General features: G+C 43.8%; 1 protein-coding gene and 1 long non-coding RNA gene across 7 annotated transcripts in view; one reads left to right on the forward strand and one right to left on the reverse strand.

The window, feature by feature from the left end:
* LOC104683379 overlaps nucleotides 1-286 on the forward strand; it is a 112783-nt gene extending 112497 nt beyond the window's left edge. For 3 of the 4 annotated variants that reach the window (XR_750810.4, XR_002043475.3, XR_750812.4), the window contains one exon: nucleotides 198-286. This is a non-coding gene — a long non-coding RNA (uncharacterized LOC104683379). The remainder of the gene's footprint in view (nucleotides 1-197) is intronic. The other variant, XR_750809.4, reaches the window with a different exon arrangement.
* The window catches only part of LOC104683378 (contactin-3), a 96564-nt gene that overhangs the window by 2292 nt on the left and 81839 nt on the right, over nucleotides 1-12433 (reverse strand). For all 3 annotated transcript variants that reach the window (XM_039558982.1, XM_039558980.1, XM_039558981.1), the window contains 10 exons: nucleotides 11863-12038; nucleotides 9177-9294; nucleotides 7886-8044; nucleotides 7650-7799; nucleotides 6732-6802; nucleotides 5651-5885; nucleotides 5391-5506; nucleotides 4574-4760; nucleotides 1345-1457; nucleotides 242-410 (listed from right to left, as the gene is read on the reverse strand). In XM_039558982.1, the coding sequence (XP_039414916.1) occupies nucleotides 242-410; nucleotides 1345-1457; nucleotides 4574-4760; nucleotides 5391-5506; nucleotides 5651-5885; nucleotides 6732-6802; nucleotides 7650-7799; nucleotides 7886-8044; nucleotides 9177-9294; nucleotides 11863-12038 (1494 nt within the window). The remainder of the gene's footprint in view (nucleotides 1-241; nucleotides 411-1344; nucleotides 1458-4573; nucleotides 4761-5390; nucleotides 5507-5650; nucleotides 5886-6731; nucleotides 6803-7649; nucleotides 7800-7885; nucleotides 8045-9176; nucleotides 9295-11862; nucleotides 12039-12433) is intronic.

A 12433-nucleotide genomic window follows, 5' to 3' on the forward strand; every position in this document is an offset into this window, starting at 1 on the left:
TTTCTTTTTTTCAAAAAAAGGGAAAAAGTAGAAAACTTAACATTTTTAATACCAATTTACATGGTAATTTACCAGTTCAATAGAATGGTATTTGCCATGCATAAGGGCATGAAGACTTCTAATTGCTTTCCTTTTTATTACCTTATTACCACACGACGTCTAAGCATTACTTTTATTTTTTTTCCCCCATCATGAAGGGAAGCAAAGACAAGCTGAGACAAAGGAAAGTGGTTCAACCTACTGGCTAGTCTGGGGATGAGGATCTGCTCGCTGCTGCTGCCATCTCCCCCCTCAGTGGTTGCTCTGACCTCTATAAAATAATCGTCCTTGAGCTGCAGCCACAGCTCGGCCGTCGTCGTGTCCGTGGTCAGCACGTTCACCCTGCCCTGGCTGCTGGTCCTGTACAGAACCTGCAACACAGGACACCCTCAGCACCTGCCCTGGCTGTTCTCAGTCCCTTACAAACAAGGCTCCAGCTTTTACAAGTGATGGGATGAAAGAAAAGATCTGATTTTTGGTTAATATGCCAGGGCAGAATTACGTGTAAAGGAAGAAGGGAACATCAGTCAAGGGCTTTTATTCCAGATTTAATTTAAAATGGCACGATGAATGATAATATGTATTATATATTATTTTTATTACAATAATATGAAATAATGGGTGGTGGGACACTGGAACAAGCTGTAAACATGTATTTCTTGTCAGTACGACTCAGTGGGTAATCAGATCTTCAGCCTGAATCTTTTATGCAGGAATATATCATCTGGGATCCAGCTGTACAGAGCTTATCAGGAACAGCCTCAGCTATTCTTTTACACACACTTCTATGACATATTGAAATACTTCCCCGTTTGTGTGCTCATCAGATTTAGAGCAGATGCAACAGTGTAATTTCTGTCAGGGAAATGAGCATGGCCCACAGCAGGTTAAGAGGAGAAGGGGTTTAAAAATATCAGTTTAATATACATGTGGTAATATATAATAAATGTACCTGGCCAGCAATGGAAGCTACATCCAGCGGGCTGAATCTTTTTAGTTTCTTTCCAAGTTTTATCCATTTGGGTAAGTGTTACACATTTAAAATAAGTGTTATAGATGTGGTAAGTGTTTAAATGTTTTAAGATCCAGGTGTGGGTGGGATCCCAAGAGCTGAGCAATGCCAGCATGGGGAGGCAAAGGGATTAGTGGGTATTAACGGTGAGACATGGTTAAGAGCATGATTTAAAATCCCTAAAAAGGAGACCCCAGTGAAATGGTTCAGGGGTGGTATTGGGCAGCCTCTGAATGTGCAAACAGACAAGAAAATATCAGCTCCAGATTGCTCCCAGCTCTGTCCCCACTGACCTTGTACCCTGTGACCTCGGACTCGTTGTCCATCGCTCTGACCTCCTCCCAGCTCAGGATAACTCTGGAGTCTGTGACATTCCACACCACGTTTCCTGGAGGTTGGCTGGGTGCTTCAAATACACAACAAAAAGCACAGCTTTAATTTAATTGGCATCAGTGATTTAATCACCAGCTCAGGTAATTGGCTGTCATTACATTTCAGATGCAAAAGCAACTCCAGCGCAGGCTCCTGTCTGCGCACGTTATGGTTCAGAGGCTAAATTCCACAAACAGAAGGAAGGAAGGAAGGGAAAAACCAGAATGGCACATAAACATAAATGCTGTTTCTGAAGTTGAAGTATCTGTTGATGGTCCTTCATTCAGTACAGCCAGACAGAAGCATGTGCCTCAGGACACGGGTGATTAATTAGAACAAACTCTAATGATGGTAACAGAGAATTTCTAGTTTTAGTACAGTGCCAACAATAAGAAAATTCTTCACAATAGATTTTTAGACACATTTAGTCTCAGTGAATATTCACATTTACCCGCTATGTTTGATTTACATTAAGATGTTATGTAAAATATAGGAAGTTGTTTTTCTGTTGGTTCTTCCAACCCAAGTTGTGGTTCTGAACTGTGCCATTCAAGGGGGTTTGGCCGAGGAAACCTACTGGGATTTTTTGTTCATTAGCAACCCTAGCCTGTCATTTGCAAAGCAGCTGCATGCTCTGGGCTCTGCCCCTTCATGTACCTTGGGGCTGCCAAGCTTTCAGGGAAGCACAAACCTCTTAAAATACCTCAGGTTGGTTTCCCAGCACATGGGTCCTGCAGTGACACAATCAATGATTAAAATCTTTTCTAAATGTGTTAAGGAAAACAATTTACTGTTGCTGTCACCTAGTGGAGGCAACTGCTGCTTAGGTGGACTGAGCTGTGCTTTGATGCTGGAGGTTCCAGGTTTAAGCACTGAGAGTGGTTTTGAACACTTGCATCCATGTGCTTATAGGGTTTTCCTCTTTTCTTCCCTTCTCTTTTGAATTCTTTCACACAGGAGGTTCCCTGCCTTCTTTTCACAAGCAGACATATCAAAACCCCACCCGATTATAGTCAAAAAACAGAAGAAAAAGTGTAAGAGTGAGACTTAAAAAAATTATTCCCAAGTCAAACAACCACCCACAGCTATTTTTTTTGCACTATTTATCTTGTTCTATGTACTGAGGAAGATTTAACCTGGTGTTCTAATAATAACCACTTCTTGTAGATGTAAGAGGAGATTGTTTCACTCCTGAGAATGAAGTGTTACAGCATGTATGAGTAGTTTTCACACTGAGATATTAAAGCTGAATTTCAAAAGAAATGAGTCATCCTTGAAATCCACAACAAAATATTAAGATGACGTGGAAAAAATGAGGAGCAATTATATATAAAACTGTAAGCCTCTGTCTGTGGGATTCAGAAGGCTCCAATTTGCTGCAGACACCAAAATCTCCAGCAATCATCAGAGTTCAGAACTTCATTTGTGGCAGGTTCTGATCCTCAAGTCACATCAGGACATGTCCAGGGAGCTGCAGGGATTTCTGAGCCTCCTCAGGTGCTGAAAGCTGCTCTCAGACTGGAGCAGTTCTCAGAGTTAGAGCTGATGGACAGAACATTGGGGTTTATTTGAAGACTTTCTAAATATGAAATAATTGTAACAACTTAGGCAAGTCTTCCCCACTCACCTGGCATTTTCCACAGCAATATTTAAACCTCCACTTGTTATTCTGGGCTGTAAACATGCATATCTCAAATATAAAAGAAAGATATTTTAATTGTCAAAGGCTCACTTTCAACTTTGAAATACACTGCCAATGGAACTGAACTATTTGTATTTCTTGATATGGCAAGAGTTTCTGAGATGTATCTGGGTAGGTCCTGTGGGGGAATGTAAATCCTTCACAGTGAAAACCACACCAATCATAAATATTCAAATTAAATTAGAAATCAGGATTGATTAAAAAATCACACATTTGAATGAAAAATCAGTTCCTACTGCAGTAGCACAGAGAATTATTTCTCTTAGCAATTCAACTAATTTATCAATATCTTCAGACTGACATTACCCTGCACTGCAATGGTTTTGCTCCCTTTATTCATCAGAAAGACCCATGGACAAAATGCAATTAATTTTCCTTTTTAATTACTCCAAACAGCAGCAACTTGACCAAGGGACTGATCCAGATCCTGTTTACACCAGTGGGGTCAGGGCTTGCCCAGTTCTCAGTCAAACACCCCAGAAGTGGGGGGAACACTAAAAAAGGACTGAAAATCCCTGAGCTGACCAGCCTGGCACCACCTCTAGCGAGCAGCCACAAAGATGATTAATTAGAAAAAAAAACCTCTTTTTCCCATGTCCTGTCCAGGCTGCAGGCAGAGAGCCACTTCAGATCAGCCAGTTCATGGTAATTGTGCATATAATGCATTTAAACTCTGGCAAATCTGAGTTGGTTTAGTCCTCAGTGACAGACTGACACTCATATTTGCATATAATAATTTCTGATAAACTAGCTTATTTCATAATATTAATGATACAACTCCGTCTGCTCGGGGGATGTTAATGACTATTGCAGGGAATTTGACCTTTCAGCCAGATTTAATTGTGTGTTCCTGTGCCTCTGACAGAAACACTTGAAGACCGATGACCCTGATTCTGAGTTGTACTACAACAGAGGAGCACACTAAAAATATTTCCACTTGTAGAAGAATTAGTGCAGCCTCTGACAATCTGTTCTCCAGCTTAATTTGGCCTTAGCAGCAGCAAAGTGGCCTCTTGAGCAATTTGTTCAAGGGGGAACAGTGGACATGAAGGATTGTTTTGCATGAACTCCAGGAGGTTCATTGCATTTCAAAAGCCATGCCCTAGAGAACTTATAAATATGTTATAGAACACTGAAAAATTCAACAAGTCTCCTTTTTTTCCCCCTTTCTAAATAACAGAGATTTTTCATTTCAACTTCTTCCAGTCATTAGCAGCATAATGAAGGTTCTGTGCAGGAATTTCAGATCTTCCTTGGGCTCCCCTGGAATAGCTGGGTTTTACTCATCCTGCTGAAGAAGAGGGTGGAAGCTCTGTGCTTGGTTTGGGTGACTGTATGGAAATTAGGGTCACTCATACTGTGATTCCCAGGAATGCCACTATTCTTCTTTCCCCTCCAAGTGCTGCCACAGCATTCTGCCTCTCCCCACTTTAATCTGAGATACTCACGTGGCTTTTTGGTGGTGGCATTGACAGTGGCACTGAAGGGCCCTGCTCCAGCGCTGTTGTAAGCACGGACAGCTGTGTAATAAGCCAAGTTGCTCCTCAAGCCTGTGATTTTTATTGATGTTTCATTCCCTGCAGCTTTTACCCTGCTTGAAGATTCTTCTTTCTGGCCATTATTCCAGTACCTAACCTAGGAGATAAAAACCAAACCCATTTAAATCTTGCATGGAACGGGCTGGGCTGTTCACCCACAGCGTTGTACTCAGACTCTTTTAAGTGGGGTTTTTTTTTCCCTTCAGCTGAAAAAGGTAGAAATACATTAAAGTTTCAGAAATATGTTTACTGTGCAAAAATAAAATATTCCTATCCAGCTGCTTCTCACACTTGCTGCTCTTTTTAGTGAAAAAGGCAATTGAAATATTAGATCTTGCCTGAACCAAAGAAGGACAAGAGGAAAAGCATTAGTTCATTAAAAAGGAAACAAGTAAAGCTCAGAAAAATGTACCTTATAAAAAAGTTTCTTTGAAAGTGAATGTAATTCTGAAAAAAGTCAGTTTGGAGTTATGTCAGACACATGGCTATCAATCAGCACAAGAAGCAAAACACAACTTCATTCTGTGGGGTTTTTTTCCCAAGACAGAAAGAATTAGCCTCCTTCTGGGTGTAGGTGGGGCAGGAAGAGCAAGATTTGGGGTCAGTCTGTGTGGTTGTCCTGCAGCCTGCACGACGCTTCTGGCCCATGGCCCTTTGCAAAAAGGAGTGGATTTTACTGAATAAATAGGGTTTGTTAGTTAAAATATTTTGATTTCAACAGACTCACCTCATAGCCCAGCAGCCTTCCATTGCTCATCTTCCAGGGAATGGCTCTCCAGGAGACCTCGATGGCTGAGGAGGACAGGCTGGTGGCAGACACTCCCGAGGGGGCTGTGCTGGGCTCTGCGTTGGGAAACCAACAACAAGGGAGAGGTGACTGTGGAAACAAACCTGTCCTTATCCAAACCAAGCTCATCTCCCCCAGCTGCTGCTGGATCCCCTGCTGGAACAGCTCATGCAAGTGTTTGGGGAAACTGAAGGCTGTACCTTCCTCAGCCGAGAACACCGTGGTGACTGCGCTGAAGGGCCCCTCGCCTTTGTTGTTGTAGACCCCGACTTTGACCTCGTAGGGCGAGAAGGGCAGGATGCTCTCGTTCCTGAAGACGTATTTGGGGGTGTCAGGAGAGGTGACCACGGTCTGGATCCACGTCGTGGTGCCCGAGGGGCGGAAGGCGACCACGTACCCGAATCCTTCCCCGTTCTGCAGCTCCTCGGGGATGGGCTGGACAGAAGAACACAGATCTGTGATGCCATGGGGATATGTGGCAGGAGGGAAGTGCCAGCAGACTCGTGGACATGCTGCAGGTGCTGGCACTGCACTTGGCAGCATCCCCTCAGCCAATTAACTCTGCTACAGCACAGCAAAACGCGCTCCCTTCGACCCACTTTAAGGTTTGCATTCCAAGAAGAGAACAACTTTCAGGTAGCATTTTTGTTTTCCACTAAGTATTCTGCTTTAAGACACTCTTCAGTAAATATAACTTTTCTTTCATCAATCCACAGTTCATAAAAAATGAATAGTTGCTCAGTCAGCTGTTAGAGAATCCAATACCACCTTCATACAGCGGCTTGAACCTTCCTCTGATGTGATCATGATTAGATAACCACACAGAGCAGTCAATGCTAGGAACAGAATATTAACAGCTCTTCAAATCATTAAAAAAGGGATACATAATACAAAGCAGTGTGAGATTGTATTGGTTAGCACATGCATCCAAGGGTAATGGTGGGAAAGCAAGAACTGCAAATCTGCACTGCAAAGCCCCATTTCTCACCTTAACCATCCCTCTTCCTCTTCCCCTGCCCCCCTTCCTCCTTTTTAGCATCAACATTTGTTTGAGAACAGAAGCAATCCCAGCCAAACTAAATTCCCTGGGGATTTCCATCCAGCACAGGGACGTGTAGCAGTGAAAGAACAAAGTCCAGTGTCCAGGGCTCACACCACACACGGCACAGAGCACATGGACATCCCAGAGGAGAAGCTGCTGCCGCCAGGGAAATTCAGAGAGAGCAGAAAGAAAAGAAAGAAAAAAGTTCCGTGAAGGAAACTGCTCGCCAGCAAACTTACATCCCACGTTATGACCAGCTCAGATCTGCTGCCTCCTCCCCCACTGACCTCAGATGGGGGAATTTCGGGAACTGTGGAAAGGAAATGCAGAGACGTCTGCACAGAGAATACATCGCATCACAAGAGAACACATCACATCAGCCTCAAGCTCTGAATTTAACCCATATTCATACTCCCTTTGCAACCAGAGAAAATGTTTTTGGGGTAGGAGGGGCAGTCCTGGAAAGCCCCAGCCCTGTCCCACATTCATCTTTCCCTGGGCCAGGCCAGGGTTCCTCTGAGCACCTGGAGAACCTCAGCAGCTCACAGATTACACCAGGTATGCTGTGTTTAAGAACTTCTCAAAACTGGAGACAAGCTTCATTTTTTAATAGAGTTAACTCAGAGAATGGCCTGGGTTGGAAGGGACCTTAAAGATCACCTTGTTCCAGGACACCTTCCACTGACCAGGCTGCTCAGAATTCCATGTCCTTGAACACTTCCAGGGATGTTATGCAGATGAATTGGGAAATGGCCTCATTCCAAGTGAACTGGGGTTTTAATTGATGGGTTCTTCTGAGCCACGTGCTTGTAACACGGAAGGGTTTCACTGATCAAACACCAGCAATGAAAATCCCCTGTCAAAATTAACCTCTTTCCATCCATTTATACCTTCAGACTCTGCAGCACTGCCTGAACTGGCAGATTTTGGCACAGTGCACAGAGTTTAAATGGATTTAGATGTTATGCTTCTGTGATGTTCAGTAATGCAACACAAACTGTCTCACAGCTAAATGGAAAAATACGAACAAACTTGTTACAGGCTTTTATATCCAATGGCAACTCCAAGCTTGTTTGCAAAGAGCCAAAGATAACACTCCTTTTCTTTGTTAATATTCAAGATTCTTGAATTAAAAACAAATAGAAGGACCCACTAACCTGCCTCTTCAGTTCTTACTTTTTCTGAGGGCAAACTAGGTTCTCCACCTCCTATTTTGTTACTGGCAACTACACGAAATTCATATTCAACCCAAGGATTTAAATCCACTACTGTGCTTGTGAAGGTTTTCCCATCGATGACATCCGGAACTACGAAGAAGAGAAAGGGAAAAGGAAAGTCAGGCACAGGGTGCCAGAGATGTTCCCACAGAGCCTGGGACGGGAATTGTGCTCACCTGTGGTGGCTCGCTGCCAGCCCACGGAGAAGGGAGTCCTTGCCTGGATGGTGTAGGTGGTCACGGGGCTGTGGTTGTCTGTGCCCTCCTGCCAGGAGATCTGAGCTGTGGTGTCCGTGATCTCCTCCACCTTCACGTGCTCGGGGGGCCCAGGAGAGCCTGGAATCGGATGGAAAACCAGGCAGTGTTTGGTGAAGCCCTGAAGCACCCTGGGAATCACTACCAGCAGGATGGATTCCTGTTTTTTCTTCCTCAGGGAGGAGGAAAACAATTCAGACTGGAATAAGAACACTTTTAATTACTGTTTTACATTCACTAAACTTAACTCTGACTATTTCAACCTGAAATACTCTCAAGGGCAGAACAGATGACTAGGTTTTGGTTTTTTTTTACCAAGAACCTTTGTTCAGCACATCTCTCTCTCTTTCCAATGTCTTTTCCTTTAGTCCTAAATGTCCTCTTTAATCTACAGATACATCTCTGTAGTCTGTCAACTTTTTATCTACAACTTCTTTACCATACAATGCACTGGAACAATTTTTCAGCACATCTGACCAGAACCCCATGCAGCAATTCAGTCACACAAACTTCCTGCTGCCTTCTGGAAAATCCTCATTTCTGGCCATTTCCTGGCCAGAATGTTGGGTTTTGTCTCATCTGCACCAGCAAAGGGGCTTGAAATGAGTAACAGTGCATTAACAATGAGAAAAATATCTGACATATTTTAAAATATATTGAGTAACTGCTGATCACATAATGTGCTTTCCTAGATCAAAGCTTTTACCTTGCAATGACCATAGCTGTAACATCAGCAAGGAAAGCCACAATTCTGGCTCAACTGTGAACATTCCAGCTTGGAATGAAAAGGAATAATTCTGCACTATAGGATTTAAACCTTAGGACAAAGCCTCTCCTGGCCTCTGGCAGAACTGCCATTTCCCAGGAAGGATTCTGGAGTCCCCAGCACTTCAGTCTGCAGAGGCAGCAACTGCCTCAGAGCTGCCAGTGAGTTCCCTCCTGTCAGTGACCTCAAGGACTGGCAGTGAAAAAAGATGTGAAGTCACTATTATAACCTCCAGCTCTTCATTCCTCTGGGAAAATCAGGCTTCACCCAAAGCCTGAGCTGTAATTCTCCCTAGCTGCAGGTCAGAATGACATAATTCAACTCACAGTCATTCATCACACCATTCAAGCCATGGACTGGTTCTGTAACCTCCAACATCAGTTGTTTCTACAGCCTACAATATAAAAAAGGTGGAAAACATGACCCTGGAGCTGGGCTGGGATGTACCTCGCACGATGAGGTCAGCAGCAGAGGCCACACTGTCCACCTCTGTCTTCACCATGCACACGTACTTCCCACTGTGCTTCAGCTGGATGTTCCTGATCATTAAATCACCTGATGCACTCTGTGGGAATACAGAACATTCATTAATGCAAATGCACCACCCTTGCAGCCTAACATTTTCTTTGCAAAGGGAAAAGAAATCCACCAAAAGTGTGAAGTTGCTCAAAAGCTGCATTGCAGTGACCAGGACAGCAAATTATTGCCCATCAACTGCTCCAGGTTTGTTGTCTGGGAGCATTTTCCCAAAAAACATGAGGTAGTGTCCCTTTTTTGGGAGAAGTGAGCTCCAACACGGCGAGCTCACACTGGGAACACATCTCCTGCCCAGAACCCCCAGTGACCTCAGGCTCCTGTGACCATTTGTCTCAAAGCCCTAAAAAGAGAGAAATGTGCTTTCTGTGGCTATTACCCATTTGATTTCAAGACAGAATTCATGGGGTTTTTATCTGGAATTTTTAAGTCAGGTTATGAGAGGTTTTTAAGGAGTTGGAATATGTAGAAAGACAAAGTTGAATTCAGTCTATTTTACAGGTTATTGTGAGCACACTTTCCTTTAAAGGTTGCACAGTTCAGGCTGTATTTCCCATTTTACAAGCCTAAGTTCTATTCTTTGCTTTTCATTGAGTATTTAATCTTTAGTACTTTTTCCCCCATTGTTCTCTCTCAGATCACAGCATGTGGTTATTTCCTGGATCATGGGAAACAGAAATAAAACTTGAATGAAACTGTAACTTCATATGATATTCGGGCTCTTTGTGTACTGGTTGTTTTCCACATCAGTGAACACAGAATTTGACATTAAACCTTTGGTAGACAGTGTCCCTTAAAAAAACAGATCTCCCCTTTGTGTCAGTTGAATTTCTGCTTTAACTCTGTTCCAATTGAATTTTCCAGGTGAAAAATGCCTCAGTCAGATTTTAATTTTTAAAATATATTTTTAAATTTTAATTTTCTGGAGAAGCAGCATTTTCTTCAAGAGCAGAACCCTATTTGTGGGTATTTTTAGCTACTTTGGCCACTGATTCAGGGGCAAACAGTAGCTTGGGAGAAAGGCAAAGACATGACTTTGAGGTTTATTTTAGTCTTAGAAAAAAAAAATGAACCTTTCAAAACATTTGGTTGTTTTTCTTTGTTTCAGCATTACAATGTCTCAATTCTTTATTCAACACGAACTGAAGCCAGTTCTGCCTGATTCCCTTCCATGTGTGTGCCTGGTCTTCTGTGAAAGCACAGATGGAAGTTGTTTGCAGGACAATTCAGTGCTGATTGCTTACAATAAATTAAAAGTTGAGTCAAAAGCAATCTAAAATCCATCTACTTGAATGGAAGTGGATATTCAGGGAATGCCCAACACCAGCAGTGAATGCAAGCAAATCACGTCCTACACGAACTCATTTCAGCAAACTCAATTTGAGACAACTCAACAAAGGGGGGAGGGGGCTTCAAATAGAACAGTTTTACTTGAAATAAACCCCAGCAAAGTGTTAACACTGCATTTCAGTTATTTGTGGTGATTTGGGAAGACTCTCAAGGGACTGGGGGAGCAGCAGGAAGCCCCCCTGCAAGACCCTCCCTTTCCATCGGGTATCACATTCCTGCCTGGTCAGATCCAGCCTTTGGCAGGGTGGACAAGCCCAGGTGACCGTGGAATCACCTTCTTCCCTTCCCCCTGCTGCCTGGAATACAAATACAGAGTGTTCCATGCAGTAGGAACAGCTGCTGGAATTCCTTTTTCCTGTCCTGGCTGCAGAACAACCCCAGCCAGTGCTGGCGATCCCCAGTTTTGGGGCAAGTCTGCTCAGAATTTGGGCACCTGCTTGGTCTGCCATGCTCTTTGTATAAATCACCTGGCTAACAAAACACCCCAAGAAGCAGAAAGACAGCCTCACATCCCACAGTTTTCCAACCATCTGGAAGACCAGGTGGTGCTCCCAGAACATCCCAATAGCAAAGAGATGCTGGAGACCTCAGGCCTGTGTGACGGGGACCTCCCAGACATCAGTACATGGAAATCTATCCATCAAAAAAAATAAGTATCTTCCAACCAAGAAAGCTGAAGTTGTTTCTGCAATGGTGTTTTCATTTAATAAATCCACACTGTAACTACTGGAAGGCTTAGAACATATTTAGGATTATTTACTCACCATGATCTGCATGTAACTCCAGATGGAATTATTGCACTGACCTCAATGTGATACAAAGCCCAGGAAATATTCTCATGGATCTCTTGGTAACGTGTGAAGTTTTCTACTAACGAGCTCAAATTCCTCTTCACACAAATAAAAGCTTAAAAAACCAAAGCCCCTGAATGTCTACAGGCTATAAAATCCCTCATGACAAATTGGTTTGTGTCAGGTTCCTTTGCCCATCACTGCTGTGTTTCATGTGATCCTGAGGAAAATCGCATAGAAACGGATTCTAAGAGGTAAGAACTTAAAAACTTCAGGTCTAAAACACAGGGCACAAGAAAAACGAGTGACGGGCAGCAAGCTGGGCCAGGGGATGGTTTCCTTTCAACACAGAAGAGAATTCTCAAAAGAGAAACATCTTAATTTTTAGCATGAGGAAAAAAGAAGTTCGTGCTGGCTAGAGCTGTAAGGCAAGTGAAGAGAAGGTGTTTGCAGCTCACCCCTCCAACCTTCTCGAAGTGAGAAGCGTCCCTCTGGAAGTCCGTGAGGGTCCCGTTGAAGTACCAGGTGAAGCTGATGTCCAGCAGGGGATCGTGCTGCACCTGGCAGGGCAGCACAACGCTCTCCCCCACGGTCACATCCATGTTGGAAGGTGCCAAGGTGATCCTGGTTGGCTCTGCAGGGAGCACAAATATGGGTGATTGGGTTTTTCTGCATTGCTGAGCTTTGCCTGCCACTGATATCCCCCCATGTTCCTCGGATGTGATCAATGACAGCCGCTTCCAGTGATGCAGCTGGGCTGGGAATGCTGCCTGACCCCTTTTGCTGGAGCTTTGTGTCCCTGCATTTCCCAGCAGGAGCTGCTGGACACTGGAAAGGTGAATTTGAGCCTGCTGGGTGCAGCCAATCCACTCCACAAAGCTGAATCCACAGGCAGGAATTGCCACCCCAGAGCTCTCAGCAATCCCACTCGTGTTCTGGAGCAGGAAGCAGCAGCAGCCACTGTGCACATGAAGAGGTGGGAGTAAGGGAAGAACCAAAAAAACCCCAGAACCTGGAGGAGATCCACTT

This window comes from Corvus cornix, chromosome 12 (assembly GCF_000738735.6).
Source record: "Corvus cornix cornix isolate S_Up_H32 chromosome 12, ASM73873v5, whole genome shotgun sequence".
NCBI lineage: Eukaryota > Metazoa > Chordata > Aves > Passeriformes > Corvidae > Corvus > Corvus cornix.